The 18,683-nt window shown below is 39.6% G+C and overlaps 1 protein-coding gene across 1 annotated transcript; it reads left to right on the top strand.

Annotated features, from left to right (window-relative positions):
* The first annotated feature begins 1,798 nt into the window (after positions 1–1,798).
* LOC113033508 (E3 ubiquitin-protein ligase KCMF1-like) lies at positions 1,799–13,657 on the top strand. Its single transcript, XM_026187363.1, has 7 exons — positions 1,799–1,944; positions 3,716–3,883; positions 6,411–6,550; positions 7,975–8,076; positions 9,779–9,959; positions 11,182–11,500; positions 11,905–13,657. The coding sequence occupies exons 1-7, from the start codon at positions 1,929–1,931 to the stop codon at positions 12,230–12,232; spliced, it is 1,254 nt and encodes a 417-aa protein (XP_026043148.1). The 5' UTR covers positions 1,799–1,928; the 3' UTR covers positions 12,233–13,657.
* The last annotated feature ends 5,026 nt before the right edge of the window (positions 13,658–18,683 follow it).

Here is an 18,683-nt window from a genome sequence, read left to right as displayed (position 1 = left end):
CTGATGTTGGACATTTGCGTCAAATTTAAAATAGCTTTGCATGCACAATTAAAGTTATTCTTTCCATCCACATACCTCAGCAAGCTGCCAAATGTGTGAGCCAGTTTGATTCTGCACTTTGCTGACCTGTCTTGATTTCGCTCTACAAGGTCTGCCTGGCAAGAAGCAACAATGAGGCACTGTGAAATACAAAAATAATCAGCAGTTCTCCAGTATAATTTAAACATCTTCATCTAGTGCAGCCGTTACTCCTTCCTTAAATTACTGTCAAAAACTTCAATTTTGAGCCATGAAGTTAGAACAAAGCTTGCAGTGTTGGCAGACCACTGAGATGACATCCTGGCAGCAGCAGCTTCTCAGCAGAACTCACACACAAAGCTTTTAGATGTCTCAGTCTTGGTGTGTTGAATAAAAATAAATGACTAAATAACAAACTTCCAAGATTAAATACCTTTTGACGTTATGTGTGGTCATCCTTGGTTTGGTCTGGGGAGTAGATCCCTTTAGAGTTGCATCAGGAACAACACCTGGTGCATAAACGTCTGCCAAATCATCATGCTGAGCAACCTGCTGTGGTGACCATTTGTGAATAAGGGAGCATCTGACAGTAGCTGACATGATCAAATCAAGCCTCCCAACTAATATTGTATGGGCACCCACCAAACAAGCTTTGGCACCAGGACAGGGATGTATGATCTCAATTCAATTCTTTATTTATTTGTCACATGTAGTTATAACTAGTACAACACACAGTGAAATGTTTTTTCCGGCTAAAAAGTACTCCCCCCCCCGACTGTGCATCTTACTAAACTTATAATAAAAAATATCTATATAAAAGTATAAAAATGTATAATATCGTGCAAAATATTACGCTGTAATAGTTAAGAGCTATAGTGTACGTATTTACATAAATACAGATGTATATGATAAAGTACAAATAAAAATAAGGATAAAACTCAAAGGAAAATTATATACTGTGTATGGAATTGTCCATCATGTTGTCCGATTTGTGTTTTGATTGAGGAGTCTCACTGTTTGTGGGTAAAAACTCCTCCTGAACCTTTCAGTTCTTGTTTTCAGGCTACAGAGGCGTTTCCCTGACCTCAGTGGCCTGAACAGTTTGTAAGCAGGATGGCTGGAGTCGTTAGTGATCCTGATGGCCCGGGATCTGGGGGCGTTGGAAGAGGATCCTTTGAGATTTGGATCTGGTTTGGTGGGAGCAGATTATTCCACCTGATATCCTGACCCAGCATAACATTTCATTGTAAGGCAATGATGAAAATTCACCTAATCTGTCAGTTATTCTAATGCTGTGGCTGTTTGATGATGCTAAAAATTAAATAAAGTGGGTAGAACTGGAATGAGCAATAATTAGAGGTCACGACACCTCATCTGCATCCATCTCAAACTATCCCTAACACCCAGTCATCTGTCACACCAACCCGCTCAATGTTGTCCTTTACTACATTCATGAACCTGCTCAACCGGAGCTCTTCCTCACTTTAATCCCGTCCTTCCTGGTCACACAATGAAAATCTCATTATCTTCAACTGTTCCAACTCCAGTTGCACCTCCTGTTTAATGATTTAAAAAACACTTGTGAGAATTTTCAATGCTGAAATTCACGGTAAATTAAAAAAGTGAGAACTAAGGTCACTATAGTTCATCCACAAGCGACCCAAAGCAGCATTTGTGGTAAAAAAAATAAAATGGAACAACAGCGCCACCGTGTGCATGGAGTGACAATGCACTGGACAGTGACACAGCAGGAGGCGGAGGGAGAAGGAGAGGGAGGGGGCAGCGAGCCAGACCGGATCCTTCATGAGGGAAGAGGCCAGGGAGAGCCAGCCAGCCCCGGCTTCTCTTCTCTTCACTCATATTATTTTGCATTGCAAGGCGAAGGAGCCCGAGCAAGGGGCTGCGCTAGGATGTCCCGTCATGAAGGTAAGAAGGTGCTTTAGCACGGAGGTGGAAGCAGAGACGGGATTTGCGATTAAAAACGATGACAGCTCACCGCTAGCTAATGTTAGCTAGCCGAGAATTCCTTAGTTTGCAGCTCATCCTAGCTAACGTAGGCTAGTGTTAGCAGCGAGGTTGCAGTGAAATTTCGTGGGGGCACATTATGGCTGCCGGGAGAATTGGTGTCTAATCATAACGGACTCTTGGAGTTGGTCTTCTCTCTTCAGAACATATGCACTACTCTGTTTTAACTGACCAAAACAACGCTGACATATAAGCGGAAGGAGCTCCGTATCTTTAGCTAAGTGTGCTAGCTAGCCTGGGAGATGGGTAATGTAGGTTAACCTTAACGAGCCGGGGAGCGAGGGGAGTGTCGAGAATAGGAAACAGAAGCGTGGAACGCGACCCAGATGGCGTTATGGGTTTGAAACTTGTATGTCGTAAACGTTAGCTAGTTTCAGCCTCCTTCCTGGTCATTGCTGGCCTGCTGAATCAAGTTTCGCAAGCTAACATTTAGCAAACTAACATTCACGTCGTCCTTGTGGCCAACCTTGTTAGTTATTAGTGTTGAGTAGATGTCTTGCAGTGTTGTTAGAAGACGTTTCTGATCACAAACCGGCAAAAAATTGACTTGGGTAAAGTCTACCATTGATGACTTGCCTGTGAGCTAAGAGTTAAGTTGTTAAATTGTTAGCCGGTTGCGAAGGTTAGGCCGGGCGGCCTTTACATGCCATGCCTGTGTTGTTGTTGTTGTTGTTTTTAACTTTGCTGTCAGTCAAGGTGTTTGTGCCTGAGTTATATCATGAAGGGGTTACCGTTATCACACTCGTTTATATACCTTTTTACAGCTTCATAGTTATGAATGGAGATATTAGGGGGGGTTACACAAACCAGTGTCATGCCATGCGTACACTGTGTCTGTACGACTGTCGTAGTCAATCAAAAAGTGCCCGGACTTGACCACAGTCTATCTCACATGGCGCATTACATGTATGTAGGTACTGAAATGAAGACAGTGGTAATTAGTAATTCACTGTTGTGAATGTAGTTTTTACTTAAACATTGATGGGACTTGGACTAAGTGTAACACAGTAACACTTTATTTATAAATTGTGCAATAAATAAACACTTGTAAGGAACATAGCCAAAAATCTACTCCAAGTCACCTATGCCCACCACAACACAAGCAAATATTGAACAAAACGCTTAGCCAACTACAACAAAACAAATGCACAAGAAAGTAATGCAATCCAGTATGTTACCACAAGAGTCGACTTCTCTCAAAGTCCCAGTTCAGACTAAACAGTGCTGTCTGTGCACTTAATATTTATTATAAATTATCTTAATGAACATTGAATTATCTCGATTGTGTTAGTTTTAATGTTGAGGCAGGAATTCTGCAGCGATCTGCGATATTCTGGCTCAGGACTGAAAAATCAACTGAATATCCATTACTTTAAAATCTTCCAACCAGACAATATGTAGTGGTAATGTTTCTGTAAATTTCCAATGTAGGTATGTTTTGAATATTATTCACTGCAGTTTAACTGAAGTGGACATACAAGGAAAAAAATATTAGTTGTAATCCAGTGAACCTAATGGTATCAGAGAAACTGTGATAAATTGTATCCAGTAATAAATCTGGCAATCCTCAAAAGATGAAGTTTTCAATTACTTGATTTTGAAAATTAATTAAAGTTGATTAACTGTCACATTTTCTAACTTTTGTCTCTTCTGTTCTCCTGTCTTCACTCAGGTGTGAGCTGTGATGCATGTTTAAAGGGTAACTTCAGAGGACGACGTTACAAATGTTTAATTTGCTACGACTATGATCTTTGCGCATCGTGCTACGAGAGCGGTGCAACTACAACCAGACACACGACAGAGCATCCCATGCAGTGTATATTAACCCGCGTTGACTTTGGTAAGTAAAGATGATATGCATGTCATCCATGTCAACAGACAGTCAGCTAAAAGGAATGAGAATGGAGTGTAGTTGAATTTATGAACATTTCTCCATTAGTTGAAATACTGAGCCTCAAATTACAGACACAGTGCCTGTAAGCCAGTTCTCATAGAGGGTAATTGCCTGTTGTATTTCACTGTCGAGTCAACTGAGGGACTGTAAACTGTCAAGCAATCAAACATGAATTTATCAGCTGTTAAAGAGGGATGATGTGTGCTCATATGGTGTGTTGAGTGATAGTCCAGGTATGGGCCAGGTGTATGAGGGAAGGGGAGAGGGGGGGTGACAAAAGATGGAGAAATTATGAGCTGTTTTCAAACTTGGTGCAGTGGTATTTTTTTTTTTTCCTTTAAAATGTGACAAATGCTAAAGAACTGAATTGTCTTGGGATGGTCACGACTGTCAGTTAGGGCAGAGCGGTAATACTGGCAGTGTTTTTTTGTTTTTTTTGTTTTGTTTTTTAATTTTATAAACCTCCCTTCACTAGATTTTATAAGATTGCAAAAGTGCAATGTCGTATGTTATCTTTTCCTGGCACTGGCTTTTGTTTTCAGATGGGAAGGCTGCTCCCAAATGGCTTAACAGTGATGGATTTGACTCAGCCTGAGGAGTTTTTGGGAGTGTGTTGTTGGCCTTCTGGGTTTGATTTATCACTGCATAACTGGAATATTTTATATTGGCAGCAGTAAGGATTAAACTTCTCCAAATCTTTTAATATTCTTAATTCTTTAATTAAGCATTCGGGTAAGCGTGGTACAATCCAAATTTCTTTCGATTAAATGGGCCATTTGTCTTCCTTTTGGACGACTGCTTCTGTTATTACTTCTTGTCTTGATGTTGTGAAATATGTTACCGTTCAGCTTTTCACACATTGAAGATGCTCTTTTTCAGCCTGGTGAAAAAACAAATACAAACAGCAACTGTTGCTGAAAACACAACAGAAGGTGCAAGCTTAATAAGAGGTTTTCTTTTTTTTTGGCAGTGATATTTTATTGACTTTTTGCAAGCATTTTCAGTGAGCCTGCTGGTTTTCCACCAACTGAGCTATGTCTAAAAAAAAATTCTTTTAGAATTAGAATTCTTTTGATTATTTGGGGAAATGAGACCCCTGCCATGAGTTGTTGTCATACATGTAGCTAGTAATAGGTGATTTCTTTCTCTTTAAAAAAAAAAAAGCGATGTGAAAGAAAAGGTGTGCTATAAATTGGTCTCTGTGAAATGACCCGTATCAGCAGCTTTTCTCAGCACCTCTATAGAACTATTCAGGGTATGTGAACATTAAAATTTTCTGGTATAGTTTTAGCGTTGTGCTCAGTTTCTTTTTTTCAGAGCTGAAACTTTCACACCAGGTCTAGAGTCAAATCAAGATGGTGTTTTTTTTGTTTTTTTGTTTTTTTCCCCCACAGATGTTTGTAAAGACCAAATTTAAAAAAGGAAAAAAAAAGCTTCCATAATCAAGAAAAAGCAATGACTTATTTGCATTCAAATAATAATTCAAATATTTGCATCATTGCCAGTCTAACACAGGGCTAACACAGAGACAGGCTACCACACGCACATTAACACCTTCAGCCAATTTGTTTAACGTGCTGCTGCCCAATTCAGCCCAGTGATGGTTTTTCTTCCACTCAGTTTTTGAGTTTACCTGCAAATCAAACTGCCTAAAGCAGCTCAGAAGTACCTTTTTTTTTATTATTATTATTTTATTATTTAACCTATGCTCACATTAAGGAAGAATTTGAAGTAGCAGTGGTGTTGCTGGACAACACAAGTGTTGATTTTTAAAAAGATGGTATTATGGACTGTAGAATGAATATAGATGAGCATGCATCTATAAATGCATGTTTTCATTGCTTTTCATTGATTATCCCTGAAGACTCGTGGCAAGGAACACATCTTTAAATTTTTTAATTCAATAAATATCGGATCTTTAAGTTTATGATTAGTTGTGTTAAACAGTTGACATTAACCAATATTAATCAAGGTTTATAGATTAATGAATATTAACTGTAATAAACACCATTTTGAGGGGGGAGGGGGTTTGTTATTTGCGAGTGTTAACTATGAAAGTAGGAAAAGTGAAATTTGCACTTATATTTAACTCAAACATAACCCCAAAGTTAATGCTAATGTTGTTGTATGTGTTTTTTCTGTTGTTGTTGGTGGGTTTTGTTGTTGTTTTGTTTTTTTAAACAACTAATGGAGTGCTGAGTAGATCTCTCATTAGGAGCTAAATGTTCTTCTTAAATGGACTGTTGTAGTTTGTAACTATGTCTGTAGATGGCCTACTTGCTGATGGTTTCATGTGCATGGGTTTATTTATGTTTCCTGGTATATGTAAAGGGTAAAAATACTGTAGTTAACAGAGTATCTTTAATTGTGTTTACATTTTATAGCATACTTGTAGCTTTAACTTAAACTCTTGCATTTAAATGTTGCTACATAACTGACACTACATGGAATGTGGGTGTTTATTCCCTCCCAGACTTGTACTATGGTGGTGAAGCCTTCTCGGTGGAGCAGCCCCAAGCCTTCACATGTCCCTACTGTGGCAGAATGGGCTACACAGAGATGTCCCTGCAGGAGCATGTGGCTGCAGAGCATACAGAGACCTCCACAGAAGTGGTAAGTTGGTGCTCCATGAAATTAAACTTGATGTTTGTGCAGATATTAACAGCTGCATTTCCTTCAATATTATCTTAACTAAGCAAACTGAATCAGTGTCTGAGTGGGCCTCACATTGCAGGATCTTGTTGGGTTTGTCAGCATGCATTTATGATATATTTATTGTCTTGGTTCACAGTATTATTGTTGAAAGTCCTTGAGTCAGTTTCTGAGTCTGAAATAAGAATCAAATTGCAAGTCATGGCAGACTTTGCAGCTCTATTTATAGCTTATTCTTTTTGTACAGTCAACAAAAACACCACCACCACTGGCTTATACAGCTGAGACTGCACGTGAGCTTTCCAAGCTGTTGACTTAAAATGATTTTTCAGTTATGGCTTTATATTTGTTTTCTCATTCTAATAAGGGGAGAACTAGTTTTCTATGTGTGCAATTTGTGAGAAAGGCGCACGAGCAGACAGGGAGACTGAGAAAGTACCGGGGAGGCACAATCTGTCCAGGAACACCAGATGAAAGTTAGTATATTAATTGTTAAAAGTCATACAGTCCCCTTAGATACCATATAAGGCCAAGAACATATGTAGCTAAAGGCGTTCTCAATAAGTTTTTATTCGAAAATGAATGAAATTTAACAGTATGTCTTCCCCACAGGTGCAGACAGCCATTGTGTAAAAACACTGTTAATGTCTCCTTATGTTTGCAAGTGACACAAAATCCTTGTTCTTTGAATATATGAGGAATTGCCTACCTGCTCTGGTTAAATCAACACTGCAGCTTAGCTTGGATAATTTGAATTTTCTTCCTTTTTAAATGTACAAACAAAAATTTATCACATTGTGGAAATTTCTAATGTGATTACATTAGAAAAAATTGTGAAAAACATTTCCCTGGGGAAAAAATGACAGCATTGAATAAACAGATTTTTATAGATAAATTTTAAAGATAAATATCACTTAACAAGTGAGGAAGATGGAACTGTGAACGATTAGCTGCCATTCTTTCTGTCATGAAACTCTCCCATAGATATCTCTCATTATAAAGTCTCAGGTGTCAGTTCCTGTCAGATGACGGCGTGAGAAAGCACAGCAGGTATCAGTCTGTCACTACTGCAGAAAATTGGCATTGAAATAGTAGTCAGAGTTTACAAGGTATTAAAATATTGATGTTTTTATTAATGTCATTGTTACAGCCAGTGCTGTGCAGCATTCTGATGTTTTGATGGCAGTCTGTGCCTTTTAAATTAATTTCTGTTGGATATATTCCTTTCACATGCAGGTTTCACTTTACTGATATTACATTTCTTCGTGTTTAAGCACAGTGTTTGTTTAAGAGGATTTAATACCTCGTGGTGAATGTTGAGTGTGAGGTGAAGTGTGTGTGTGTTGTGAAAACTAATGTGCACACTCTGTTTTTCTGTCATTTAGATCTGCCCCATATGTGCAGCACTTCCTGGTGGTGACCCAAATCATGTGACAGATGACTTTGCTGCTCATCTAACACTTGAACACAGAGCACCCAGAGACTTGATATCCTTTTCAAGTACTTTAAGTACCATCTCTGCAGATATGAAGTGACATTAGCTGCATTGTGAAAGAAATGCTGAGTTTCATGTCATTGAACTAGCCTTGTCTATTTAAAGATCATTGCAACAAGGAGGCATCTGTTCAGTGGAACTGACATTTGTTGATATTTTGCTTACAGTATTAAAGCCTACTCTGCATGACAAGCCATTTTAACATTAACATTTTATTTATGTTAATAAAATCTTTAGCAGTTTGCTGGTGATCTGGTGCATAGACAATGCACGACAGTGAAGGCACATGGACTAATTATCATGCCTCAAAAACAAAAATATGAACACATGATTAAGTGGTAAATTAATAGCATGAGGAAATGTGGCTAAAACAGATCAGTGGCACTTGTGTTTTCAGCTTTTTTCCCATCTTTTTTGTTATTTGGCTGTTTCAGGTTGTCATAGGGGTTTCCACTGATTTTGATGCCTAGTGGCATTGTCATTGATATTTGCTCAGGATTTATCAATACAATCTGGATCCTTATTGATACTGATATTGTAAATACTGTACTGTTTTCCTCTACTGGTTACTTTTATTATTTCTCATTATATATAAATCCATGGAGCCAAAAGCTGCAGTTTTTTTCTACTCTTGGCTCTGTAAGATGCCAGAAAAGAGATGAAGAAAAAAGTGCTGATGGACAGAAACATTACAGTAGACTTGTTTTATGAAAGAGGAAAAAAATGTATAATGGAAACACTGATTTGCATTGTTTTATCACCTGATTTAGATTTTTGTTGATGATATAACTGCAGAAGACAGTAACATGTTAGTGGTTCAGAAATCAGTGCAGGAAATAAGACCTGAGTATTTCATTCACTTAAGCATTATCTGGGAAATTTCTCTACTCAAAAAAAAATTAAGTAGTCTTAGGAGTGCTCTTATCTGATCCGTTACTTGATTGCTATTAAACTTTGCATAAACCCAAGGCTCTGTCAAGGCGTTTTAACTAATTAGATTCCAGACATGCATGCTTATCTCCTTCATTCCTTTGAGGATAAAAATGCAGACACATTGTAACTTAAATGAGTAAATGACCACTTGTGCAAAGGTTAAAGAAGCTTCACCTTCTCCCAAAAAAGGGACATTCATTAAATTGAGCTAATTGTCTAAATGGCTAAAATGTGATTGTCTACTTAGCCTGTCAGAAATCAGCTGAAAAGCACACTCGTGAATAGACTCGGACTGACAACAGCAGTCTGGCTGCCTATTTATAGCGTACTTTGAATGGGTGCAGTGAAGAAAACCACAAATGCAAAAATATAGTTGAATGAAACGTAGCTCAAACAAGTCCTTTGACAGCTTCACTGACAGAGCCATAACTTTTGATTGCGAGTCAGCAAAGTTCTTTGTCTTCTGTGTTTATGTTGACATGAGAGCTTTATGCAGGTATTGATTGCAGATGGCTCATTAAAAGTCCTGGGAAGCATTTAGAGGCGTGGCAGCGATAGTTTTGAGCTACATCTCGCTTATTAACTGTTCGTTTTTTAAAAAGCAATTTTATAAGCAAGAAATATCTGTTATTCACAATCAGGCACATTTTGAGGTTTATGGATTATTTTTAATTGTACTTTTTTTTTATTATTCATTAATTTTTGACTTTTAGTTGTATCAATATTATGCTCTTGTTTTGTTCCTTGACGGCAAGCATCACGATGAGTCCAGTGGCGTGCGGCATGTGAGGAGGATGTTTCACCCCGGGCGCGGGTTAGGGGGCCCGCGAGCCCGCAGGTCTAACATGCATTTCACCAGCAGCACCACAGGGGGGCTTTCCACCAGTCAGAGTTCATCACAGAGCTCCAACTACAGCAGAGAGGCCATGGACCCCATAGCAGGTTAGTCACACATACACTCAAAAAAACTTTTTTTTAAATTTTTTTTACTGGATTCAGGAAGTGCCTGATGATTTCTTCAGTATGAGTGTATGCAAGAACGGTTCAATAAAGTACCCAAGCCATTTCAGGGTAATTTTTAGTTCCTCTTCCATGATAGGTAATCTCCCAGCACGACAGTAAACGATGAGTGACGTATGTTGCGCTGACTTGAAATGTAAATGCCGCACCAGAAAGTGTTATTTAAAAAAAACAAAACAAAACAAAAAACGGGGAAAATATCCTGGTAGCTCTGTAAACGATGGGTTTTAACTTTACGAAAACCCTTGGAAATCCAGGCTTTATTGAGCTTAACTTTAGTACATTTGATGCAGTTTTTAAATAGTCTGAACCCACCAACCAGTAATGTCACCTCACCAAGGTTCAAATGCTGCTCCCCAGTGTGTAGTTTTCCCTTAGTCCCCAGTCCCAAAGCACCTGTTATTACAGGCTTCCTGTGGGGCACATAATTGTAGAGCAAGAAGCTGCAGAGCCAGGTGCAAGTCAGACAACAAATTATTACAGTAAGACACTAAAGGATTAATTTATCTTTATTGTTATATGCATTATCATATAGGTCTGACAGGGAAAGAAAAAGTGCGCTCAATACTAAATCAGGTGTAGCATGTTTATTAGGTTTTCTTTAGTATATTTTCCTCCTCACAAAAAAGGGTAAGCTAACTGCTGTAGCTTGGGTATTACAAACCATTGCTACTTGTGTCTGCATGTACTTAAGTGTTGTGTAGATGGTAAAGAAATGTGTGGGTAGAGTTGTTGCTGTAGCAATTCCTTGATTATCCTGTTCCCAATTTGAATCTGGTTCAGTGCTTGGCATTCGCCATGTCAGCTCCAGCTGTGCCATAATGAGGGACCCTGTTCAGTCTGCCTCACACACGGGTACCAGCCGCCTCTCTAATGACCCACTATACCTGCTGAGCCCTTGATCCAGCTCATCGAGTTTTAGCCCTGAAAATCACATTTGTCTTTTGATTTGGTGTGCTGGTGACAGTATAACTAATCAGTGCATATTTTGAGGGATAAAACGCTTGACCGACTTGATATATTATTTTGAAAATAATAAAATATTGCTATCTTTTAAAGAAATGTATTATTGAGCTATCATCTGTAGTTAGTATGATCAGCTTTAATGCTTTACACTGACCACTGTTGTTTTCTGTTCCTCCAGAGCTTCTGTCTCAGTTGTCGGGGGTACGGCGTTCAGCAGGAGGTCAGCTCAGCTCGGGCCCGTCTGCCTCCCAGCTCCAGCAGCTTCAGATGCAACTCCAGCTGGAACGCCAGCAGGCCCAGGCAGCACGTCAACAGCTGGAGACTGCCCGAAATGCCACCAGAGGTGGCGGCCGAGCCAATGCTATTCTAAATACCAATTCAGCCACTGCAAACCCCAACCCAAGCGCCAACCATAATACCAACCCAAGCCCTAACCCGGGCCCACCCGAGCCCAACACACAGCATACTGCACATAGCTCCCAGTTTCTACTCAGCAGGTGTGCCAGTTTTAAATGTTTTTATTTTCAAGTCTCTTTTGTTTTTCTTTTTTAAATGTATTTTACTTATTACCTGTGTTTAGAAATTCTTTCTGTGCAGAGAACGTGGAAATTGAGTGGAAAAATTAGCAACAACCACGTGCATGCTCGTTTGAGTATGTATGTGTGATCCACTCATTGGTTCACAGCTTAACATGTGATCAGAAACTCCTTTTAAATCTTAGTTTAAGGCAGTTATCTGCAAGCATTACGTTTGGCCCCTTTGTGGAAATTTAAAAACCTCTAAATCTTGTGTCCAGTAGTAGACGTTTTGGATTTTTCAGTGCGGAATAAGTAGTTACAGGATTTTTATGTTACAAATAAATTTCTTATTCTCATCACTCCTTCTGTCTCTCTCTGTGCAGGCTGAACGAACCACGGCTGTCTGAGGCAGAGCGCCAGGCGTGCGAGGCCCAGTGGGCCGACAGGAGCCTGTTCGTGACGGAGCTGCTGCTGTCCACACTGTTACCAGACGAGGACGCCTCAGCCTCCTCCTCCGAGGACGAGGATGACTGTCACGGTTCATTGCGGAATTTCGCTGACTTCGAGGCCATGGGTTGTGTTGAGGTCATGACCTTAGACGTGGCGCTGGAGAACCTCAACCTGAAGGAGATGACCCCAGCTACCAAGACGACGAAGACGACAACTAAAACGGCACCAACGAAGAAAGAGCCTCCTCCGCCGCCTCTTTGATGACATGGCCCTTCCCTCCCCTCAAAACCACCATTGTAACTGGCTGACTGCGGCGTCAGTCCAACTGCCAATGGATGACAAAAAGACTGCAGTTCTTCTTGGCTTTTTTTTTTTTTTTTTCCTCTCAGTGATCATCTGTCAATGATCATGTCATTTCAGCTCTGTTGCTCCCCACTCCACCCCATGTTTTATGTTGTCCATTGAATAAAAGTAGTGAGACGAGAGAATGTGAAAGCAAGAGTGGTGGCTGCGTGAGAGAAAGGAAAAATAACTATATAAATATATTATAGAAAAATCTATATGAAAGTTGATAATCAAATCCACATAACCCGTGTTTCCTTTAGCAGATGAGTAAAGCGTAGTTAGCCATTTTAAGAGAAACTTGTCACACACTCCACTCACCAAGGGAGAGGAGCAGACAGAAGCCTCTCTGGTAAAAACGCTGCTGTGTATTTATAGTTATAAATTAAAGAAGTGCTTGGATGGTTTACCACAACTTAAGCATGAGCTTAAATCACCATGTGCCCATTTTTAACTGCACAGTCACTAGACGGGGAGGTCTTTCTCTTTTTGTTCGTACACCTGAGTAACTGTACATTAATGGTGCTGAGTGCCGCATCGCCGGCACTTCACCGCACACACTAGACACACACACGAACACAGACTGATGACGGCGTTTGGTTACCTTCAAGTCCAATCTCACCCTCCTCCCTCCCCTTTGTGTGACATTACCTGTTTTGGGTCATGTGACCTTGCTTTCTATCAACTGTGGGCACTTTGGTTTTGAATTGCATATCCAGTGTCCATTTGTGTACACTACAGATGCTCTACATAAAAGCGATACACAACTTGGAGGCAACCAGAGATGAAACTATCTCAGCAGTGTGACCGTTTTCAGGCCTTTTCTAACATGGAAGAAACGCGACCCTGTTCTTCATGTGGTTGTTTTTTTTTTTTTTTTTTTTTTTCATCTTCTCCCTCCTTTCTCTCTTAATGAAGATCAGATGCTACTTTCTCAAGCTTCCAGTGATCTGAGATTAATCTTCTCTCCATTACTCATGAATGCAAAGATTACTCATCATGTGACTTGAAGGAGAGAATCCTGTATTGCTCTTTCCATTAATTTCTCTCACTCAAAACGATCTTTGTATGCCTCCACTGCTACCTGAGGAAATGCAATGTATGTTTTTTGGCTTATCAAAGAAGCCAAATCACAGGGTAAACCTTTCAGTTTGGAGGACAATAAAAAATGTTTTTGGATGGAAATGAACTAACTCAATCCTGCTCTCTGGTTTGTTTGTTTGGTTTTTTTACTTTCTTTTTTTTTTTTTTCCTCTCTCAGTTGCTAACTTCTTGGCGAGCATGTACAGAACATGGTTACAAGAAAAAGAATAAACGCCTATCTTACAGGTCAAGGCATTCTCAGTTGGTCTTCTCCTGTCCTCATTCACAGCAGCAGATTGACACACTGGACTAAACTGAGTGTGGGTTATTTTTTTAATAACAAAAAGATTTCACCTTGAGTTCTGACATTGTAACTCACAAAGAGTGAGGCACATCTGTCAGTGTGGAATGGCTTTTATTACTGAGCTCTCTCTGACAGAAATGAGAACAAGGGTATGAGTCTCTTCGGTTATCCTTGAGATTATAGTGGCGCTAATGAACTTTTGGTTTTATGCCCTGGTTTTTGACTTGCAGGCCAGCTCGGCTGTTCTTGTATTTTCACAGTTAAATTAAGTTTGGGAGAAATAAACAGCATGATAATCTCAAATTTACAAAAATCATCTTTGTAAAAGTTGATTTCCTTGACAACCACTGGACTAACTTGGGTCATTAAAATGTAGTGGAAACTTACCTGGGGAAAATTTCCACAGTTTTTCTGTGCACAGTTAGGAAAAAAAACAACACATTAACTATTAAAGGCACAAATACTCCAGTGTTTTTTTTTGCTCACATTATGGCAGCTGCACTTTCCTCCTCACATGAACACGCACAAATCCAGACGAATATCTGTTATGCTTCACTGTGAACTTATGCAAATCTGAACACGAACGGCACATGAATACCAATATAGAATAAAAATAGCCGTATCTCCGGCCTGTCTGCCATGTGTCATGTGAGCAGACCATCTAGGGCCAAAGAATCTCAAACATCAATGGAACAGTGGACAATATGTCTGGAATAACACACAAAATAAACACGTCTTGGTTTTTAAAGCACATAGGTGTCATTCTTAACCTTTGTTTCTAAATATAATGACGTCACTGCTGCAGAATGGAACAGTGGACAATTTTAGCATCTACAAATTCCAATCGATGGCAATGGCAGGACTGGGACTTTTTAAGAATCATGTAGTTGAAAATTAAGGCTAATTTTTTACAGCTTTACTGAAAAGACTGCAAGGTCTTTTGTGAAATACTTTCATCATCGTCATCTGGAGACATACCGCGTTTCAAGAACAACTTGAAAACAAGGTCTTTATAGAAAATTGATTCACAGAAAGACACATCTGCAACATACTACAAACAAATTAGACTTGGTGTTTGAAGTTAAGCATGCAAACCGGTGGTTGCAGACAAAGGAGGAGGTCAGGGGCTTAAAATGAAGTGAACCTCCACCCTGAACCCTGATGAGATTTTTACTGCAGTGCAGGAGCCACATTTCATCACAGCTGAAGGGTTGTCTGTTGTCAATTAAGATGAGGACGAGAACCACACATAAGTGGACAAATACCATTCACAAAGCACGCAGGCTGTGTGTTACTGAAACACTGCAGAGAGGTTATGGTTTCCATTTCTTGTTGGTTACTGATTTAACCGATGTGAAATGGAAACCATTATCCCTCTGAACGCAAATGGTGTCACTTGCTGTGTGCCAGCATCAAACCAGCATTTTTCACCGTTACTGTAGAGATGTATTAAATGAAACCCAGCTCAGACAGCAATGCTGCTGAGAACTTAAAGTGCAATCTGAGCCAAGTCAGTGAATTATTATTTCAGCTCAAAACCCTAAATAAGAGCAGCCTGAAAAGATCTGGCAGATTCATTTGGTCTTTAAAGAGGTCGGTTGCTGCAGGAAACCAAATGCATGCAAAGTGGGGGGAAATGAGAAGAGACGCAGCATGAGCAGAAGTTCATATTAGATGCAGTGGAAACTACACACTGTATAAAGCAAGTTGCCGTTGTTGGGTTCATAATACCAGAGATTCGACTGGATTAAAAAAAAACAAAAAAAACACTCGGACTGTATATCAAAAGTTGTTTTTTTTTTGTCTCTTTATTGACTTAAATAAGCTAAATAAGGGGTGGGGTGTTATTGTTTTTACCTTGTGAGTTTTATACTGCAACAGGAACTGCCACGGAGGTGTTTTTTGAATACTTTATCAGGTGTTTCTGTCTCTGTGGTTACATTTTATCAGCATGCCTCAATAACGCTGGACCTAAAACCAGTCAAAACTTTACAATGTTAACTACATTCCTGTAATCACGATCGAGAGGTTGGGTGTGGTCCAACACTACTAAATGGAAGTAGGGGCCCAAAGGTCCTGTGGCTCCTTTCCACTGTTGGATTTTTAATACATGCATAACTCCTAACATGAGACATCTTTATCTTGTATAAAAGGAAACAAAATGGTGTGGTTCAAGAACTCGCTAGCATCAGCGATGGTCTGATCCCATTGCCAGATGTTCTCTAGCTTACCCATAATGCAAAAAAAAATAAATAAACACTATGTGAAATAAACAATGTGGTAACTTGTCTTAAATATCCGTCTCTTGTGCCTACTATGCAATAAAGCCTCAGTGTTTAATTATACACTTTCCCAGCTTTCCTTATGCAGCATACAAACACATACCACACACCTTTACAAAAGTAAGACACAACTCAGTGGATTTTAGGTACTCTTTGTAATTTTAATTCCCATAATTTAGTTTAAATGCAGACATTTTCTCACTAAATCTTAAATAAAACATTACAGTACGATATATGCAAATCAGAAGAGCTTTAAGATTTTGTAGAAGCAGGCTACAGTTTCTTTAGATTTTTTTTATTTCTTTTTTAATTTATTCATTTGTATTCATATATATATGCATCTTATTTCTGAAGGACCGGACAGTTAAGTAGCAGTAAACAGTAAAGAGACATCACAGAGCTGTAAAACCTGCAGGCCAGCCAAGGAGCACATTCTATTACAAAACAGACCCGACAACTAGGAGACAGCACGCCACATCCAGATGAAAGTCTGAGCTGATGCTGCTCCGCCTTTGGGAGGCGGTGCTAGTCCCACACACACAGGAGAGGGCGCTATTACACCAGGGCAGGTGGAGCTACACACGACCACTAAAGTGACGGCAATGTAGTTGCACCTTCACGAGAAACGGCTTGTATTGCACATTCAGGGAGAAAGAAATGGCACATTCTGTTTTTTTTGTTTCGTTTTTTGTCTACAAAAAGGTTGATAAACAGTTGAAATGCGGCAGAAGCACAGCAGCTCCCTCAATGGCAATTCAACCAATCGTTGAAACAGTCCGTCTAAAATGCTGTCCCTCTCTACGGGGAGGGAACGTGTCAAACTGCGCCCTCTAGGGGCCGTGGTCATCCCTACGCCCAATCTTTTTTTGCGTTTGTGATCAAATTTTGAAAGTGTTCGGATTTTACAGGGAACCACGTTAGATGTATATATTTCCTGTTGCCGGCTCAGGATGTAGCCCTTTCTCTCAGATACTTAAAGCTGCCAGCAGAAGGCGATTTTCACTTTCCCTCCCCATCTTGAGCAGTGCATCCCTTTTGGCCTATCAGGACTGAGAATGCATGGAAAACAATATAGAAAATGACAGTGTGAGTTACAAAGGGGGGCTGCAGCAGAGGATGGTGACACTGCACAAATCAAACACGCGATGCATGCCGGCTGACCTCAGTCCATTCACAAACAAACCTCCTAATGCATGAAGGAAATAAAGTTTTTTCCGGCTCATTATATTGTTTAGTAAATCTTGCACCAGAGCAACAAACTTCCACAAGCCTCAGAGTAGAAAGCTGGCAAATGAAAGAGTCTTTCTTCAGCTTCTGACTTCATATTATGAATATAGATTTTTAAGGTTTAAACTGCTTTTATTTCAGCAGTTATAAATGCCATAGTATAAAATAGAATCCAAAGAAATAAAATAGCACAAAATGCTATCCTCACGACTGCATGAGAGATTTAAAAAATTTTGAGGCTACCGTCTGCTTTTACTAATTTTTGTCATTTTTGTGCCATTTGCTTGAGGCCAGAGCGCCTCAGCTGTTTAGCAATTAGAAGTTGGCCGTAACACTGGCTTGCTTTAAAGACAAAGGGGAAAAAAACATCCATGAAAGCTTCAGATCTCTGCTGCATATTTTCCTGGGTGGGGGGGGAGGCTAAATGTTTTGTGTCATCACAAAATTCCTTCTAAATATTCTTCCTCCGGGCATCACAGAACAAACACAAAAGGATTTGAACACACCGGCTCTGTGCAGCCCCATTGAACAACACACAGCCTGTGGAAAAGTAGAAGGCCATGAGCTTCAACAGCGCTAACCTGCCAAAAAACAAGGAAACAAATTTCCTCACAATCAAGTTTCCAGATACCACTCATTGCATTCATCTTCATCAGGTCAGTCCTACACAATGGTTTTCTGGCACGGTGCTGTGCTGCTCTTGAAGCTCGTGGCCAAAGCAGTAGGGAAACAAAATTACAAAGTGTTTTCATCAAAAATTCAAAAATAAAAATGGTAATTTAAAAATCTGATCTACTGGCAACCGACACATCAGTCTATATGTTAGAGGAACCCACCGGGCTGAGAGGAAGTGTGGCACATGGCACCCTGAAATAAGACCATTTCTCAGTATTGCTGCGATTACAGTCTTACAACAACTAATCCCAATTGGCCAGATTTTACCATCAGCCCCACAGAGTGTCCTCCAAAGTGTCCGGAAGCTCATCCCGGTTAAAACTCAGATATGGTAGAAAAATATAGTTCTGATGAAATTTCTCTAGTTATCCTCTTTATTACTGAATTGCACCCATACATGTAGTGTTAATGCATTGTAGTAGCAGTGTAAGGTGACGGGGGTCAGGATCAGCACTACCGCTACAAGAAACAAAATGAAAAACGAGTCACTGCGCACACACTTGCTCTCGCTCTCTTTCTCTCTAGACACTTCTGGTTATTTTTTAAAAAAATTTTTTTACTTGCACTTAAAAACTCACGGTTAATAGTTTGTCTTTCATTGGCATCATTAGGCAACAGTTGTTTTTTTGTGGGTTTTTTGTTTTTCAGATAACTCTACAATATGGTTACGATGTAAACACCACAGTACATAATTAGTTTACTTTTTCTGCACAAAGTAAAACACAAAGTTACAAGGCAAGTGGCTACGTAAGCATAGATTTGTTCATGAGAGAGAGAGAAAACAAACAAACAAACAAAC

The sequence above is a fragment of the Astatotilapia calliptera genome, chromosome 12 (assembly GCF_900246225.1).
Source record: "Astatotilapia calliptera chromosome 12, fAstCal1.2, whole genome shotgun sequence".
Lineage (NCBI taxonomy): Eukaryota > Metazoa > Chordata > Actinopteri > Cichliformes > Cichlidae > Astatotilapia > Astatotilapia calliptera.
The sequence above is the reverse complement of the archived record's forward strand: the minus strand, read 5'-3'. Positions and strand labels throughout refer to the sequence as shown.